This window comes from Mobula birostris, chromosome 21 (genome assembly GCF_030028105.1).
Source record: "Mobula birostris isolate sMobBir1 chromosome 21, sMobBir1.hap1, whole genome shotgun sequence".
NCBI classification, from domain to species: Eukaryota; Metazoa; Chordata; class Chondrichthyes; order Myliobatiformes; family Myliobatidae; genus Mobula; species Mobula birostris.
The window spans coordinates 38,943,520-38,962,739 of record NC_092390.1 but is presented as its reverse complement, the minus strand read 5'-3'; the positions used below and the strand labels follow the sequence as shown (position 1 = coordinate 38,962,739).

General features: G+C 39.1%; 1 protein-coding gene across 1 annotated transcript in view; it reads right to left on the bottom strand.

Moving 5' to 3' along the window:
- Window positions 1-6,390: 6,390 nt before the first annotated feature.
- Window positions 6,391-19,220, bottom strand: part of ide (insulin-degrading enzyme) — a 113,004-nt gene continuing 100,174 nt past the window's right edge. The window contains exons 23-25 of the mRNA XM_072239340.1: window positions 17,377-17,449; window positions 15,570-15,637; window positions 6,391-9,462 (exon numbers count right to left, since the gene is read on the bottom strand). Coding sequence (XP_072095441.1) covers window positions 9,367-9,462; window positions 15,570-15,637; window positions 17,377-17,449 — 237 coding nt within the window. The 3' untranslated portion in view covers window positions 6,391-9,366. The remainder of the gene's footprint in view (window positions 9,463-15,569; window positions 15,638-17,376; window positions 17,450-19,220) is intronic.

Here is a 19,220-nt window from a genome sequence, read left to right as displayed (position 1 = left end):
GGCCCATCGAGTCTGCTTTGCCATTCGATCATGGGTGATTTGTTATCCTTCTCAAACCCATTCTCTCGTCTTCTCCCATAACCTTTGACACCATTACTAATTAAATGCCTTATTAACCTCCACTTTAAGTATACTCAGTGTCTCCACAAATGTCTGTGATAATGAATTCCACAGATTCACCTGCCTCTGACTAAAATTCCTCAATCTCTGTAGGGATGTCCCTCTGATTCTAGACTCTCCCTCTATAGGAAACATCCTCTGCATGTCCACTCTATCTAGGCCTTTCAATATTCAATAGGTTTTGATTTAATTTTGTTGATTATCTATCTTGGTACAAATTCTATGGATTGTATCACAGCAGCTCTGCCTGCCTTGTCCCAGGGAAGTTCTGTTCTTCCTTAAGACATAATCATTCTAGCTCCCATTCCAGCTGGCACCAATGCCAGCTTTTCTCCAGCCTGGCAACAGCTATAGTGGGGGCACCACGGAGCAGTTGTAGGCCTGCTGCACTCACAAAGTTCTGGAGGAGTTTGGCCAGTCAGGCAGCGAGGATTAAACAGTCAATGCCTCTGTCAGAGACCCCTTGTCAGGACTGAAGGGAAAGGGGGAAGAAGCCAAAAATTAACGGAAGTTGAAGAAATTGATGTTCACGCCATCAGGTTGGAGGCTGGCTACTCTGATGGAATATGAGGTATTGCTCCTCCAACCTGAGTGTTACTTCATTGTGGCAGTAGAAGAGGCCGTGGAATAACATGTCAGAATGGCAATGGGAAGTCAAATTGAAATGGAAACCCACCTTTCATGGCAGACAGTAAATGTGCCCGACAAAGTAGGAGCAGCGGACGACCCCAGAAGACTTGCACGTAAAATACAGCAAGCCTTAGTTGTAAGCCATTCACAATGTGCGCCAGTCCCGTGTTTACTTCATGTCAATAAATTCCCTTGTCATTTTTGTTTTAAAGTTACTATTAATTTAAAAAGATATTTAAATGGTTTTAGTGTATGGGGCCCCATGTGACAATCTGATGAGGTTTTACGTGCTGTAAATGATGGAACCAAGCATCATTTAACCATTGCCTTCTAAGGTTCAATACCGATGTTGGCAATTCTCTTTCACTTACAGAATTCTCGGCCGTAGAAACTTAAAGATTATTATTCTTTTCTGTTAAGATCTCTATGAATGCCTTTTGTTTGTTAAGAAATTATTATGAGTACAAATCCTTCTATTGGAACTGAATTTCTTTGTAACAATGAGCTGGTGGAAATGACCTGTTGTTTGGCTGGAAATCAGAAATGTATTAAATATATTAATTCACACTGTGTGTAGGTGGCAGAGGAACATTCTGTCCTTCAGACTGAACATCAGCCAGTAAACTCTCCCAATCAGAACCTCGACAACTGAATATTAAAAATCCGTGCTGTGGGGATTACCCATCCTTTCCACAGTTGTTTCATGCCTGAGTCTCGACCCTGTGGATTGGTCCTCAGAGGAATCTCCCGGAAACCAGGTTAGCCCAGACAGTACATCCAAAGCTAATCTCTGTTCTCTCCACCTGCCTCGACTCTCTACCTTTGCTGTCTATTATTCTTTGCTCCTTCTTCTGGACAGTCCCAAACAAAAGCTAAAAGTTGTATGTTTGCTGCATGCACTTGCCCCCAGGCAGAGACCCCACACACACAAAAAACAAGACCTTGGCCAAAATGTTATCAGGATGGTGGTTTACAATCAGAAATATGTGCTAAATAGGAACTGTTCCACTCCCAAATGGAGGAAGACTAAAATGAACATAATATAGAACATAGAACATAGAAATTTACAGCACATTACAGGCCCTTCGGCCCACAATGTTGTGCCAACCATGTAACCTACTCTAGAAACTGCCTAGAATTTCCCTAGCGCATAGCCCTCTAGTTTTCTAAGCTCCTAAAGAGTCTCTTTTAAGAGTCTCTTAAAAGGTCCTATTGTATCCACCTCTACCACCGTCACTGGCAATGCATTCCACACACCCACCACCCTTTATGAAAAACGTACCTCTGACATCCCCCTTGTATCTACATCCAAGCACCTTAAAACTGTGCCCCCTCGTGTTAGCCATTTCAGCCCGGGGAAAAAGCCTCTGGCTATCCATGCAGTCAATACCTCTCATCATTCTTATGCACCTCTCCATCGCTCCAAGGAGAAAAGGCCCAGTTCAGTCAACCTATTCTCATAAGGCGTGCTCTCCAATCCAGGCAACATCCTTGTGAATCTCCTCAGCACTCTCTCAATAGTATCCACACCCTTCCTGTAGTGGGGAGACCAGACCTGAGCACAGTACTCCAGGTGGGGTCTAACTTACAACAATTTGCTGCACATTAATGTTCGACAGATATACTTCCCATGGCAACCAGACTCCAGCTCCTGACATATTTCTGGATGTCATGAAAGGAGACTGTAGGGGAGAGGCAGACAGATCTGAGATTCAGTCAAAAGGATATGGGAGTCCTTAGAACAGAGTCAAGTGGGAATTATCTGCTTATGTTTCAGAAGATACACCAAGACACACATTTGCCCATCTAAATAGAGTCTGCCATATTGCCACTCCAGTCATTCATGGTGAGCCACTTCAATAATTGGATTAGGGATTCACTTACTGATGTGTTGTGATCATAATCCATTTACTGAAATGATTCACCATGAATGGTTTTGGTGGTCAGCAGCTTATCATCCTGTAAGGACGTGAAATATATTGCTACGTTGTTCAAACACATAAGAGATTCTCAAATCTGGGGCAATAATATGACAACTTCTATTTAGATGAGCAAATGGGTCCCTTGGTGTATCTCCAGAAACATAAACAAATAATTATGTGTAAAGGAGGATGCGTGGGATTATTCTATGCTATCTGGACTCCAATGACTTGTTATTGGTGAACTGTATTAGTGCTAAGCATTCTAATGGGGTATCTGCATTGAGAACATTGATGTAGCTGGTTCCCTATGAAAAGATTTTCACTGCTATTAGCCTATCCAGTCAATGCCTCCCCTCTCAGCTCTGCTGGGATTTGACCCAGTAGCCTTCCTCATCCTCTTGTGTTCTTCAGGCTCTGGGCCTATCTACTGCTCTTTGCCCAGCTCAGCTGATTAGTTGGTTGGCGATGTTGCGCAATATACACACACCTCAATGAAGTCTCCTGCTGAGAACCTACTGCAGGAATGAACTAAAATCTCATTTTTAGAAGACCAGCTGCCTTTTCCATAATTCTTCCATTTGCAAAGTCCTTGTATGAGTCCTCAGCTGTTATAGTAAATCTGCTAAGTTAGCGGTGCTAGGGAATTAGTGCATTGCCCTTCTCTTGAACAATTTATCCTTCTAAGCATTACTGTTATGGGAAAAATGGCTGGCCATTATTTTAATCCCTGAGGTGACAAAGGTGACATGTATGCTTTCATGAAATATGTCATTGATCATCAGGAAGCCCTCATGATGATCCATAATCAACCAAGCGCCAAGAGACTGAACACCTTTAGAGCTGAGGAGAAGATGGGGATAATTTGTACTAATGGGAAGCTGACAAGTGAGGTCCATCCCTAGTGCCCTAGATGCCAGCTTGGTTCATCGCTGAAAGCAAAGTAGATGAAAGTGTGACTCTGTGGCTGTAGGGACAAGGTGAGCTTCTTGATGCAGTGGTGAGCAGCAATTTGTGGTAGGGATATGCTGTGGCTGCTTGGAAAGATCTTGAGGTGAGAAAGTTGAGTGCCTGCATGACTTTGACCCCATGTATTGAGCAGGGGTTAGGACAGTATGTCCACTGAGTTTCCTCTAGCATTTCACATATTTCAGCCTTAGAAACCTGTGCCTGCAAACTCATCTTCAGAGAAATCTAGGTACGACGTGGCTTCTCTGTGGGAGAATGCTCTTTGAAAATGGGCATCCTTTTGCCTTTTGCTATCACTAACCACTATGTGTGGTCAATCACTGCCATGGGCAGGTCTACAGTAATGACTTCTACCAGTGGTGTCAGTACTCAGGACCCATTAATTGTTTCAGCAGCTAAACTGGGGAGGAAATACCACTGGTTATGACCCTCTCTGAAATTTGGAAGATGTTTGAACAGTCTGCAATTGGTTTTGAAACTACCCAGTTAAATCTCCTGATATCAGCAGATCACCCCTCTGAGTGACAAATATTTCAACATTGCACCTAAACCTATTTATTCTAGTAGGGGGGGAAAAGTCCGCACTCCAGAAGTAGTGCTGTTACTCAGTCTACAGTCAATGAGGAAAATACTCAAGACGTACTAACATAAATAGTGCATCTAATTGCCCAGTTAATTCTTAATTTCACCTGGACTCTAAACCAAGTTAAATCCCTTGTGAAATTTGAGCATAAACACTGGAATAGGTTTCTAAATCCTGGGCTCTGATGTTTGCACAGAATAACCAAATGTGAAACTCTATCAGAATGAGCATTAATTGAAAACTCCAGTGAGCAAACACTAGTTATACCCCAAAGATCCTATTGACATTCTCCATCAGACTTCTTCCCACTGAGAAAAGAGAGTATTCCTCCCTGCCCCAAAAGTCCAGGTTCGAGGGGAGGCAGCAGGAAGGAATAGCACTTGCTATCTCGCTGCAATATAGCATTTAACATGGACTGCCTAAGAAATTTGCAAAAACTTCAGGGACACTGAATTCACCACATGAAATTTTATTTTCTGGTTAACTATGAGTTGAATATTCAAGCTGTGATGGTCTTCACTATTCAGGGGGAGTTGAAAGTTCTCAAGCAGTATTCCAGGCGACGTGAGTGCAGTCCATAATCCTCTGAACCCAGGAGCAAAGCCCATAGATTGACATGCTCTTTAGCCTGAGCATTTACTTTCCAGTAAGTAACGGGTACCAGTTTAATGTTGTAGTGCAGAGCAGGCTGTGGAATATAGCAGAAATCAAACGTTTGTCTGCTAGCAAGTCCAGGGAGGCTATGACTTAGAGCTTTGTGCCAATGTAGTCCAGGCATGGGTATTTACCAATAACTGTGCTCACAGGATTTGTGACTGCTGCCAGCTTCTGGATATATTGCTTTTTGGAGAACGAATTGAAAGCTTGGTTCTTAGGAGATGGTTAAATGTAGCAGCCTGCCACATGGGCAGGCAGCCTCGAGAATACCCTGCAGCTGAGTACATGATTAATGCCAGAGACACGCTAAATAGCAAAGCTGTAATAAACAGAAGACTGAAAACATGCTTTCCAGGGATAGGCAATTTATCAGACATGACCCATTTACTCTTGGCAATAATTTAAATAAGAACAGTGTGACAATGATATCACAGTATATATCATACATCACATTTGATATGCACTGGCGTGCATCATGTTAAGTGAAAGTAACCAGATTTTGCCTGTCACCCCATATATTTACTCTCTTCCAATGACCAGAACAAATACAAAATATGCTTGTTACTTTTTATTTTATTGAGCAAAATAACAGGCCCTTCCAGTGCAATGAGCCCGTGCTGCTCAATTACACTCGTGACAAATTAACTACTGACCGGTATATTTTTGGAATATGGGAGGAAACGCCTGTCGTTATGGGGAGAGTGCTGCTACTGTGCCACTCCTCAAAACAGTTCACCCCAAAACCATCAGCACCATGGCGGATGAGGGAAGCAAGCACGTGGGGTCACCACCCATCTCTCCAAGCCACCTTTTAACCTGACTTGAAAGTATATTGCCATTGTGTTTAATCTTGGAACTATGTTTAATAACCGAGTCCCTTCACAAGACTGCAGTGGTTCATAAATGGTAGTGGAATGCCTCTGTCTTCCAGGGGAGTAAAGCATGGACATCAAATGTTTGCTTTTTTATTAATGACCACATTTGAAATAAAAATATAACACATCAAGCAATGGCTGGGTATTCAAGATTTTCTAGACAAAACATGGCATTTGGAATGGCAGTGCTGTGTGATCCAATCTCAAAGTCATAATACTCAGATTTAAAATGAGGGTGCAATGAGAGGCAAAGCTGACAAACTTATTGTTAACACATTTAAGAATTTACACATGCATTTTCAAAATACATCTGAATGGAGTTGGGTGGAAAACTATTTTGAAGTTGGCAGATAATTTCCTTCTGATTGGCAGTTCTCAGCACCTTGGCTTCCAACGTACAATTCAATTTGGATATACCAATCACTTTATAACAGCAAATAATTGGTATTTACTTACTGGGATGGTGAATGTAGCATTTGCATTGGTAGGTGTCTTTTTTTCAAATATACAACTTTCAAATACCATGAACAAAGGATCAAAATAGTGCCAAAAAATAGCATGCTCAAACTTAAATTTGATTGTGTACCAGGTCTTTCTAGTTGGGAAACTGGACAATTAACAAATGATGACAGAGAAGGATCATGAGTTTATTTTATTGTGAACAGTAACATCCTTTCCAGTACAGTAGCTATACTTTTTTTTTTACATCCAGTTCCACAACAAATGTTCCAAAATACTCAAATTCAACTTGTTTTGAGTAATTAATGTCACATTCAACAAAAATTTATCAACTATTCACAAGCCATAAAAACAGAGTGAATATTTGTAGATGCTCTGTTGGCTGTTATTGCTTGGAAAAAGCTGCATCTTTGGATTCCTCTAAATGGATATCCATGAATATGCCTGAGTCAATCTGCACTGCTACACAAGTCAGTAAAATGTTGGAAACACAATAGAGAACACTATCACTGCAGCAAAGGATCTGAGCCCACTAGAAAACATGTGTCACACCAAAATAAATTCTCTTTCAAGTATTAGCTTTTAATCTAATTTTCTGGTCTATATATTGCACCATATTAATTCCAAATCTGACTTTATAATAGATATTCAGTTTGTACCACAATGCAAAAATTATCACTGGCCTCAAGAATGCTGCCTATGTACAACTATGTTGTATCGTCAGAAAATAGGATATATATTTCATTTAGCTCACCAGCAGAATGAAATTTGTGAAAGAATTGTACACGTTTGTATGCTAATATATTTTTAAATTATTTAAAAACCAGGGTTATTATTACTAACCTTATCTAATATTGTAAACTTGAAATGTCAAACTACATTCTGTAGCTTGGGATTGCTGCTAGACTGAAGGTGATTCAAACATACAGTCTAATTTAAAAGTATTTCCCCAGTCTGTCAGCCATGATCTCACAGGAAAAAAAAAATCTATTTCCTAAACACCTTTTGAAATTCTGCAGGATCACAACTCCAAGGTGATATCCAGTTCTGAAATACTGCATCACTATTCTCGGTAAACCAAAATATTTCAGGAAATTACTTGCAATAGCAGAGGACGAGTGGGTGGGTGTTCAGATAAATAGTTACAATCAAAGACATCCATCCTGAAAGTATTTTGTAAAAATCAATGACTATATGATATGATTAGTTGCACCACATTGTGTTTAAGCCTCCCAGTGCTACCACGGACAACCTTTTTTTTTGCTAACTAGATTCTTGGTAAAAATAGATGTTTAAATCTCTTCAAATAATTGTACTATTACATGGTAAGGTGTGAGACTGGGTGACAAGGAAGAATAAGAGTCAGCTCAGTGTAGCAGCAAAGTTGAAATGACAGGAAAAGCTTGTTAAAAGGTCTTTACATAATTTTGAACAAGGGCACCTTGTATAAAACTGACTTTGCACTGAATGTCAGGTTCACAGCAACACAAATTTATTTAGGAACTATGATCTTACAAACTTGATCAAATGATCTTCACAAGTAAAATTGGAAATAACTGACAGGACTTCATGAGTAAATATCGCCAAATATTAAAGAGGAGACTTCATAGTTATTGACTGCTCCCAAAACCACACAATGTAGCAACAATCATTTCTACTTGCCCTTCAGTGCAATTTCATTTGGCTAAAATGGTCTGTTACCTTGTTTATTTTTTGCTTCATGAACTCTGCTTTTGATTCCTGGTACACTACTCAATATCATGCAATATTTAATAGGCATAATCAGTTATTCTACTAAAAAGTCTTACTGTAAATCTCTTGTTGATCTCATGGTTGATACCCTTGTTGACAGCACAGAGATGCTAATGCAGTACTATCATATATGCAAGTGATTACAACCATTCTGATACTCTGATTATATTCAAATGATGCATTTATGTAACCTTTACTGTCACTGTTCTGCCTTAAGCTGGTGGCTAAATCTCTAGTTCTTGTCTTTAATGCCCTCTTACTGATAATTCTATATTTGCTACTGTGTCTTCAATTGTCACTTAATTAAGATTTAAAAACTGGTACACAGAACAGGTCTAACACTATAAAAGCAAAACATTTGCAGATTCTGGAAATCAAGTAAATTAAAGCTAAAAATGCCCAGCAGGTCTGCCAGCACATCTGCAGAGATAAAGAATTATCAAGTCAATAATCTTTCATCAGAACTCAGATCTTCTAATGCTTTTGAATTATGCGGTCCTTAGATGAGAAACATTTAAGTTATATATGCTCACAAAAGAGGGCAAACAGAAAATCTTTTTAATAGGGTCAAATTTTTGTGCTTTTTCTTCACAATTCCTTTATTACTTTAACAAAAATATCTATAAGCATTAATTGCTCTAATAGAATTTAGTAGTGCAAAGGAATGTTTTATAAAATTTTACAGTTTTTCTGGATAAACTCAAACTCTTGCTTTCTTTCAGACTATTTTACAATCAGGCTTTCCACAAGTTCTCTGAATAAATGCATCATCTGGTCTTTCATCCTATCAATGGTTTCTCTATCTGCTCTGCTTTAGCAGCGCTGTGCAAACATACTCATCGGAATTTTGAAAACATGCTTAACTGCACAAGTCATCGTTTCAGGTAACTACAGAACCAAATTCACTCAAAGTCACTTTTACAAGATTTAATAAATGAATTCACTGCAGGTTGGCATGTCCACATTACAGAGTAGTTTGAGACCAAAAAAAAAGTTTCCATCATTTTACTACCAGATGTATGAGCACAAAAATTCAAAACTACAAAATTTGTGTACAAGGTAAAAACATGGTACGGATTTCAATTATAAGGCTCTATCACAAAGGAAATTTGATTCATATTATACAGTGTTATTTCACTGTTTTGTACATTAGTGTCTTGTAGATTTCCAATCTTGTGTGTGAAGTGTCTATGGACAATATTTAAAACACCACTTAGGTAGCTGAACCTTTAACAGGCAGAAATATGTAGAACAACTATATAGCTTTGTACTCTCCTAATCACAAAGAGTTCATTTAAAAAAATGATCTCTTATGAACGTTTCTCCAACTCCCAGCAGAACGAATACGGTCACTTATGTTTTTCGGTCACATCTTCCTTCCTTTGGATCAGTATTCCATTTCTCAGAGTTTTGCAGCCATGAAATTGATGTGAGGCTTTGCCAATGGAAAGAGTGGTAAATTGCGTTTGAATGTGGTCATATCCTCAATTATGCTTGGCTAGAAGACAAAATATAGTTTATTAGGTTAATAATTAAAAGAGTTAAGTCCACCACGAGGATGTCTGTGCGGTTTCAATAGCTGCAGTAAGTCAAAACCAATCCTAAAATGTCTTGCCCTTTCTATATAACCCGGAGTCTATTTTCATTTCCTTTGACTTATCAGATTTTCTCTTAAAAGTCATGATGATCCCTGCTTCAACTGCTGAGCTGGAGCATTACAAGCTATACCAACCATCAACATGAGCTTTCTTTTCTCAGAATATCATCAACCTCCAAAATAGCTCAGGTTAATAAACTTGTTTTGAATGAGGCAAAACAAATGTCTTTCAAACAATCTGCAGTTTATACGGCTATTTAATTCTTACCACAGTGAGGAAGTAGGTGGAATATGCATGTTTTTGACCAAAACAGAAAAAAGGTTTCGCAAACATTGGTTCATGAGGCTACATCTTCTATTGCTGTGCTTATTTCAATTATATAGATTAGAACTTTCCAGAGAATAAACATTAGTCTAATTTGTAATTTTCCAGTATTTCATAATTTTCCTTTTGTAAATACTGGTGGCAAGCAATTAGTTAATAAGTTTATTTCCTAATTTTCAATATCAATACCATTGTTACTAATTTTCAAAGGGTTCATCTTACTCCTAATCATCCTCTTTTTCTTGTTTCTAAGAAGTGACAGTAGGTTTTATGATCCGAAACTATGGCCACATTCTCCTGGCAAATCCCCAGCTACATTCTGCTGATAGACTTGGTACACAAGTCCAAAACTGAACAACAGCATCTCAAGACTCCCCTGCTGATACACTGGGAGATCTCTTGGATCTCGTGTCAGTCATATGAATATTGGTGCAGAATTCATGAACTCTCATTTGAATACGGATAGCAAGGCATTAAGGTATAAAGGCAAACAACAGGAATTCTGCAGATGCTGGAAATTCAAGCAACACACATCAAAGTTGCTGGTGAACGCAGCAGGCCAGACAGCATCTCTAGGAAGAGGTACGGTCGACGTTTCAGGCCGAGACCCTTCATCAGGACTAACTGAAGGAAGAGTGAGTAAGGGATTTGAAAGTTGGAGGGGGAGGGGGAGATCCAAAATGATAGAAGACAGGAGGGGGAGGGATGGAGCCAAGAGCTGGACAGGTGATTGGCAAAAGGGGATATGAGAGTATCATGGGACAGGAGGTCCGGGAAGAAAGACAAGGGGGGGGGGGGACCCAGAGGATGGGCAAGAGGTATATTCAGAGGGACAGAGGGAGAAAAAGGAGAATGAGAGAAAGAATGTGTGCATAAAAATAAGTAACAGATGGGGTACGAGGGGGAGGGAGGTGGGGCCTAGCGGAAGTTAGAGAAGTTGATGTTCATGCCATCAGGTTGGAGGCTACCCAGACGGAATATAAGGTGTTGTTTCTCCAACCTGAGTGTGGCTTCATCTTTACAGTAGAGGAGGCCGTGGATAGACATGTCAGAATGGGAATGGGATGTGGAATTAAAATGTGTGGCCACTGGGAGATCCTGCTTTCTCTGGCGGACAGAGCATAGATGTTCAGCAAAGTGGTCTCCCAGTCTGCGTCGGGTCTCGCCAATATATAAAAGGCCACATCGGGAGCACCGGATGCAGTATATCACCCCCATCGACTCACAGGTGAAGTGTTGCCTCACCTGGAAGGACTGTTTGGGGCCCTGAATGGTGGTAAGGGAGGAAGTGTAAGGGCATGTGTAGCACTTGTATAAAGTATAAAGGCAAATTAGCTTTATTAACATCTTTAATTATTTAAAAGGGGTCACAACTTGAGATACATTACTTTTAAAGTTATTTAATTTGTTTTAAAATTATTTTAATTTTTTTTATTGTTCTTAAACATCAAGGACAAAAAGGTGTTGAAAAAAAGATAACTGTTCCAACATGTAACTGTAGTCATGGCTTGTTTTCGCTCTCTGATATCATGAAAATACATTGTCTAGGGTCTTTCCCTTCGTTTTTCCACTCAGCTCCAGGGTAATCTCAACCCACAAGACTGGCCTCACAAAGCAAGAGAAAGCAAGTAGGGGAGAGCTAGGCACGTGGCAAATGTTGGGAACAGGCCCCAATCGGGAAAATACAGGCCAAAAAGTGGTGATGGATTGCTGTATTGTCAAAGGTCTCATATGAGACGTTAACCTGAAGCACTATCTGCTTCAGAAGTTTTTTTGAAAAGGATGCTATGATACAATTTCAAAGAGAGTGGCCATTAACTCCAGTGCACAGTTGATATTTATCTGTCACTGAACATGACAAAAGCACATATGCAAAAATAGGTTGTTACACTTACTATCTTACATGAGATTCTACAGATCAAAATTGCTTGAATGCTGTAATCAAAGGGAATGCAACATCAAAACTGTCCACACACAAGGGAAAGATGGCAACAGCTAACCAAATTAAATAACATTTGGGAAGGAGCTACACTGAGAATTAAAAAGTGCATTTTAGGGGGTTAGAATTTGGTGGAAATTATATTATTTTATTTGTGCATCATTTAAGACTTATTAAAGAAGTATTTACAAATAAAACAGAATAGTTACACATTTTTAAAAACCAGATAATTCCAAAATAATTTAATAATGAAACTGATATGATAAAAATAGCAGGGGGAGGGTAAAATAAAATGCATAGGAAAGACGAAACAGACAACTGTCAGAACAGGCAAAGATCAAAAAACTTGCAAACAGCAGGAAGAATTTTGACCTACATATAAGCAAAAAAATTTTAAAAATTGAGAGCCCATTACTTACTTAAATACGTCAGAGCAAAGAACATAGATAAGAATTTGGCTCTAAATCACATGAATGTGAGAAGGAGTAGTGGGGATTTGTGGAGGACAGTGATGGGTACCTATATAATAGAGGAGCTCAAGGGGGGGTTAAAACGAAGTTGAATGCCTTGGTCAAGTGTACTAGTCGAGTCGATCAAGAGGATTAAATATCTTCTTGATACTTTTCAAAGCAAATTGCAGTTAAGGAAAATTCAATAAAATGGATAGCAAATGTCACTAACTTAATAAAGAAAGCAACATGAGCTCTTGAATTTGTGAGTGGTACATAAATAAAAGGAGATGTATTGAGGACCTGGAGAGCAATCATGTAGAAAGGCATGAGCCAAATAAGGAGAACTAACACAAGTTTAGAAAGCAGATAACAACTTGAGATCGGGTAACAGCTGGAGGTGTTTCAGCAGACCCAAGGGTTTTTGTTTCAATAAACTGACAGGTCTTCCAGCAGCAGTTGATAATTGTATTAGTATGTATCCTTCACAACAGCTTGTAAAGCAAGTGCTACAACGTCATGAAACATTGGTCGAACATCAGCTGGAACACTGCACCCACTGGTCAATATAATATACTAGTGGAAAGATGTGATAGTTCTGGACAAGGTGTAGAGAAGATTCAGCAGGATGTTGCCTGGAATGGAACCTTTCAATTATGAAGAGAAACTGAAGAGGCTAGTCTGTTTTCCTTGGAGAAAAGGAAAGGAAAGGTACGTCGCATCCGGAGTTTCTCTGGTTAGCCGGCGATTTCCCTCCACACCTCTCTGACATAGTGGGGAACCGTGTACGAGGCAAGTTTTGCCTTCTGCCAGGTGAATTTCCAAAGAGATCACCAGCACGTAACCCTGCACGGATGGAAAGCGTGCAGGGGAGCCGGCTGGATTTGAACTCGGGACCTCTTGTCTCGAAGTCTGACACTGATGCCACTACGCCACCAGCCAGGTCCTCCTTGGAGAAGAGGAGGTTAAAAAAGGATAAATTTGAAATACATAAAATAATTGGGGGTTTGGATAAGGTAGACTTCAGGAAACATTTTTCTCTCAGAGGTGAATAAAATTAGATGACAAGGATTTAGGGCCAATGCTAAGAAATTTAGGGGAATCTGAGGGCATAGCTTCAACCAGAGGGTTGAGTTTCTGAAATGATTGCCCAAGAGAGTGATGGCTAAACAGTCACTGATGGCATTTAAGAAGGATCCAGATAACTATTTTTATTGCCTAGACATTGAAGACTTTAGTTCAAGCGTTGCAACATGGGATTAACATAGGCGGGTGGCCACTGGTCCACTGAGTGTGGGTGCAGTGGGCCAAATGGTCTGTTTACATGCTGTATAACTACTGATGAAGAGAAGTTAGAACAAGGACGCATAAAATTGCAGCGAGAGTAGAAATAAGCAAGCGAATTTTCCACAAACAGAAATTTCAAAGCTTTCCCTTCCAATCAACTGTGGATGCCAAGTGAATTAAAAGTTTTGATTGATAAGTTTTGCTTTGCAAAGATTTGGAGATTTAGAGAATAGGAAAGTTAAAGCTGAGGTACAGATTGACAATTGCGTCTCCCCTGTTCTGGGCCAACATTTACGTGCCAGGCAGCACCTAATTAATTAGCTTGTTTATTTTGGCTTTTTTCTTAAAGATGTGCTGGGTGCGTTCCAACCACCGCTGCATCCCTGCATTCTTCGCGGCAATGTATCGTCCACGGCCCGGAGGTTGGGGACCACTGCCCTTATACATGTTCTTTATAAAGCTGTACCATAATTTCCCTCCTCCTATATTCCATACCCTGACTAACAAAGACACAACATGCTGTTCACTTTCTTCACTTCTTGATCCACCTGTCCCATTATCTTCAAGGATCCTTGGACTTGTACACTGAAGTCTCTGTTCCTCTATCACTTAATGCGTAGTCCTATCCTTGATAGTCATTCCAAAGTGCAATATGTCACACTTATCAGGATTAAATTTAACTTGCCTTTCCTCTGACCATTTTGCAAACTAATTAGAATAAGACTAATGTCCTCCCTATCAATAACCACCACCAACTTCTGAGTCACCTGCAAACTTACTAATCATATCCAAATCATTAATGAATGCAGTATAACAAACAGCAAGCATCCCAGAACCTTTGCTTGTGGTACACAAATAGTCACATCATAGGCTTCCAGTCACAAAAACAGCTAATGGACTCTGATTTAGACGGGTGGGCGGAGCTTAGGATGATAGCGCCTAACGACAACTCCTTTGCTTCGGAAACAGCTCTATTTCTATCTTCAGTATCTCTTTTTTTCCCTTCTCAGGGTTCTTTTGAAGATCCCGACCTGGAGTTACATGCTGACATCGGTTCTTTGCGGAAATGGGACCTGCTCTCAGGGCTTCACAACTGGCCGCTTTTCGATATGACAAAGACCAGGCCTGGAAGACTAGCACACCTTCAGGGTGCCGGACTTTTGTGGCTCTGGAGGCAGGTGGATTTGAGGTTAGTGCCGCCACCTGATGTGTCGTGGAAGTACATGGAAGATTGAAAGCAGCGAGCTGCTGGTTACGTGCCCAGAGACCCGAATTCTTTGGGCATAGAGTCAGAAAAAACGATGCAACAGACTTTTAACAGCATAAATTGTCGAGTTGTTTAGTTATGTTTCCCCTCTTGCTGTGAAATGGGGCCATCTCTTTTTCCCTTATTGGGGGGTGTGTGTGTGTGTGTGTGTGTGTGTGTGTGTGTGTGTGGGAGAGAGAGAGAGAGAGAGAGAGAGAGAGAGACAGACAGACACACACACACACACAGAGACAGACAGACAGACACACTATGGTATGTCAAATTACCGGGTGAACAAGTAATCTTTGGGGCACTGCAAGTATGTGTCTTTATTGGTGCTTTGCTGCACGGTGGGGGGGGAGGGGGGGTAGTATACAAAATGTATATTGTATACATCTCTCTGACATTAAAAGTACCTACTGAACTTTTTGGTCCATTCTCTCAAGTGGGACCTTACAGAACTTGTATACTACTTCAATGTACAGCTCTCATCAACACATTTTGTTACATCTTCAAAAATTCAATCTAATAGAATGGACAGGATCTCCCAAAAAAGGGGCTCATCTTTCACTAATCCCTACCTTTCAAGTGTAGATTAATTCTGACCTTCAGGATCTTTTTCCAATATCCTCTCTATCACTAATGTTAGACTCATAAGATGGCAGTTACCAAGCTTATACCTGTTGTTGCTAAAACCTTCAAGGTATTTTCAATGACGATATTGTAGGGAAAAAGATAAATGAAATCAAAAAAACTACTCACCTGAGGCAAAGGTGGTGCAGGAGTCAAGTTGACATCATTTTGACAGTGAGCATGTTCAATAACAGGGCCTAGAATTACATTTGTTATCATATGTAAATAACCAGTGTTTAGATGATTTTAAAATATACAAGAGAATGATTGTTTTTTTATTTTATAAACTAATCAATTGCCTAAGATATAGTTACATGTAATGAACGTTTAGTCAAAATTATATGTTTCGAAGCAATAGGAAAGCAGTATATTCTACGATTAACAACATATAGCTTTCAATTCATAACCACTCAATTACTGAAAACATTTATTGTCTTTCATTTGGAATTGATTTTAATTTGATGAGAAAAATTCCACATTAACAGCACTTTATTTTAAAATGAAAACTGGAAGAGGATTTGGACTGGTCAGAAAAGTTTTGTAGTAAAGTATTTTTCACCATTGGAATTATGAAAAATTGAAGTTTAGTTACCAATACTTTTCCTGGGCAAGTTAACTGGCAGAAAATAAAACGAAGCTATGAGATTAATATATTCCGCAGACAGAAGTTAGTAAGCAGGGAATGATGCACATGTTTTATTCCCCTATGAATTATGCCAGAATGGGTTTTGTTTACCAAAGAGTTTGAAGGTTTTGTAACATCTTTCTAGTGGAAGATAACAGACTTCAGGAGGTTGATCAGTCTACTGGAGTATGTGCAATTATAGAAATGCCATGAACAATTTGCAAACATAAAAAAAGGCAAGTATACATTAAACAGTAACATTCCTCAAGATAGTGCAGCAGCAAAACAGGGATTTAGGTATGCAAACTCTTCAAATTCTTCAAAATGTGGGTAGAAAAAAGAATCAAAGAGATACTGTTTTCAAGAGCACCAAATATAAAACATTGATTTGGCCTTTGCTGTGTACTGCGAAATTTATTGAAGAAGTAAACATTTTTAGGATATGTTATATACATCCTTTGTCTTAAGCCGATATGGTTCTCAAAAAAACAGAAATTTGGCAGGTGATTCTATTCACAACTCAGAGAGCTGGAATCTCACAGTTAAACCTCTTCTGTGGACTGATCCATTTTTTATTTATAACATAATAGAAAGGCAAACATTCTTTCCAGGCATTTAAAAAGGATTAAAATATCACAACCTAACTGAGTCAAACCAAAATATGATTAGTGAATTAGACAATAATATTACTTAATGTCACTTACTGTACAGATTTTCTTATTTGGAATGTGATTAAAACCAGCAACCATAAGTGAGCTACGTGCACAAGATGGAATTTCATACATGGACATACTCATTTTTGTGTTAGTGTTTGATAACATAGGACAAATAGGAACTAAATTGATATACGTCTTAAACCCTTATTTTTCATATTCTTTTTGGAAGAAAATAAGTGACAATTTTCTGAACTAGTTAGATCATTAATTGAAAGCAGATTAGAAATTATGGAATAGTATTGACAACATAAAACCAATTGAATATCTTCTTTCAATGTTAACTGGTTTCTTTAGAGGCCGTCAGACCAACTAAACGTTCATGGGAATTTTCTTTTAGTTTAACTTTCTTTAATAATTTCGTCAGCATAATGCAGCACTAGCAGATGAAACACTTTGTATTTGCTAAGTAGTCCCTGTGTCAAGCATTCTCATAACATTGCCAAAAACAGACAAAAAAAAACACAGCTATGCATTTTGCCGCTGGATATTACTGAACACAAAACAAATCTGAATGCTATAAATAATTACATTAAATTCTTATATTTGTGATAGTTTTTTTATGGAGTCAGTTAATAAAAGAGTCACAAATACTCACAGGAATCCATGTCTCGGGACAGAACATGCACGGAGACCTTGCGCCTCCTGGAACCATCGACTGACAGGAGCTCCTGTAATTGAAGAACAACTGCCTGTTATATTGCAGTAAATTAGAATTTATTTCGTCAAAAGGATTTTGCGCTTCAATTATTTAGTTTTCTGTCTTCATTTATATATGACCTTCTAACAAGATTTTTGCCAACACTGCTTGCTTGCAAGTGCCCTGTAAATAACTCCTAACAACTGTGTAATTTATTCATTCACAACCGTGGGTTCCACTGGCAAAATCTGATGCTGCATCTCTTACTAATCTCCAAAGAAGCCACAAGAAGTTGCAGTCTGGGGAAATGAGCATTGGTAGAAACAAAGGTTTTATTTTAAACTTTTGTTTTAGGAATTATAAATTAGATTGTACGGACCAAAGTGGTTAAATGAAATAATATAAAAACAGCAATTTACCCACTGGTTTTAAATTTACCCTTACATGAATTCTGGTACGTGTGGATCACATTAATTTGAGGTGGCACAGTAGCGCTATAGTGTGTGCTGCAGCCTCATAGCTCCAGTGACCTGGATTTGATTCTGCGCCCCACCACCACCACCCCCCATGCTCTGTGTGAGTGGGTTTGCACATTCTCCCTCTGCTCAGCAAGTTTGCCCAACCCTCCACTTACCTCCAACATCCTAAAGATGTGTTCATAAGTTAACAAGGTGCTATAAGTACCTAGTTATATGTGAACTGAAGAGGGTCAGGACTTGTGGGGAAAAGAAAGCAAAACAGAATAGACAAGAGGAAAATAAGTGGAAAAATAGGGCTGATGGTTTGAGAGATGGTTATAGCTTCACTGGGCTAAACATGAGAAAGTATGAACACTCAACTTATGTACAGCCTGTATATATGAATAAGCATTTGGAGACTAGTGTGATGATTTGCTGGTCGCCATGGAGCTTGTAAGCATCTTCTGCCAAGTGGAACTCAGAATGCAGTCGCCTCCCCGACTTATGACATTAGTTTGGGTTCCAGAACCCTCCTGTCAAAGTCAAGTTTATTGTCATATCCACAATTACATGGAGGCACTGGTGCAATGAAAAACTTACTTGATGTATCATCTATTTTTTGGAGAAAAGAAAGAATCATGGTCCTGGAACAAGAATCTGCAAATACCAGCAGAAGGTGAGAGGGCATAAAAGGAATTTTAGTTTTATGGCAAATTTTAGAATACACAAAAATGGAAAACCTGAATAGCAAAGGTTTTAAAAAGGAGGACTTAGAGAGATATTATCGAAAAGAAAGAAATGATGTAAATCACAGTGACATCATAGCACACAGCGAGGTGGTGGGAGTAAGTTGCAAGAATATATTTAATTTCATACATTTTATGTTTAAATAATTCAAGGATTTGGGTTTTTTTTGGGAAAAGTACTATTTAATAATAATAGGTCCATTAAATATAACTTAACAAGTACTATAGGGGGGAAAAGACAGGTGAAGGCCTATGGAAGTTTGTGAAAAGCATTGGGCCATCTGAGAGTAATTGAGGTGATGTCTGAAATACAGATGTTACAGAATGTTGGGGAGTGGGAGTGTTACTAGAATACTTTGATCTAGTGGACAGACATGCATTAGGTTGGATTGTAATCTGATTAGCAGCCAGGATAGGACTCCAAGCCAAGCAATATGTAAGCCACTTGTGCATTGCTGGAGAATCTCAGTTGTTTTCTTTGTAGTCTTAGCTGACACAGCAGTGTACAAAGTGAAAGTCAAACTGACCATAGCAACAAGCTAGAAAGCCCAATCAGGTGGATGGACAAAGCAGTATGTGCATGGGACTGCTTCTTTTC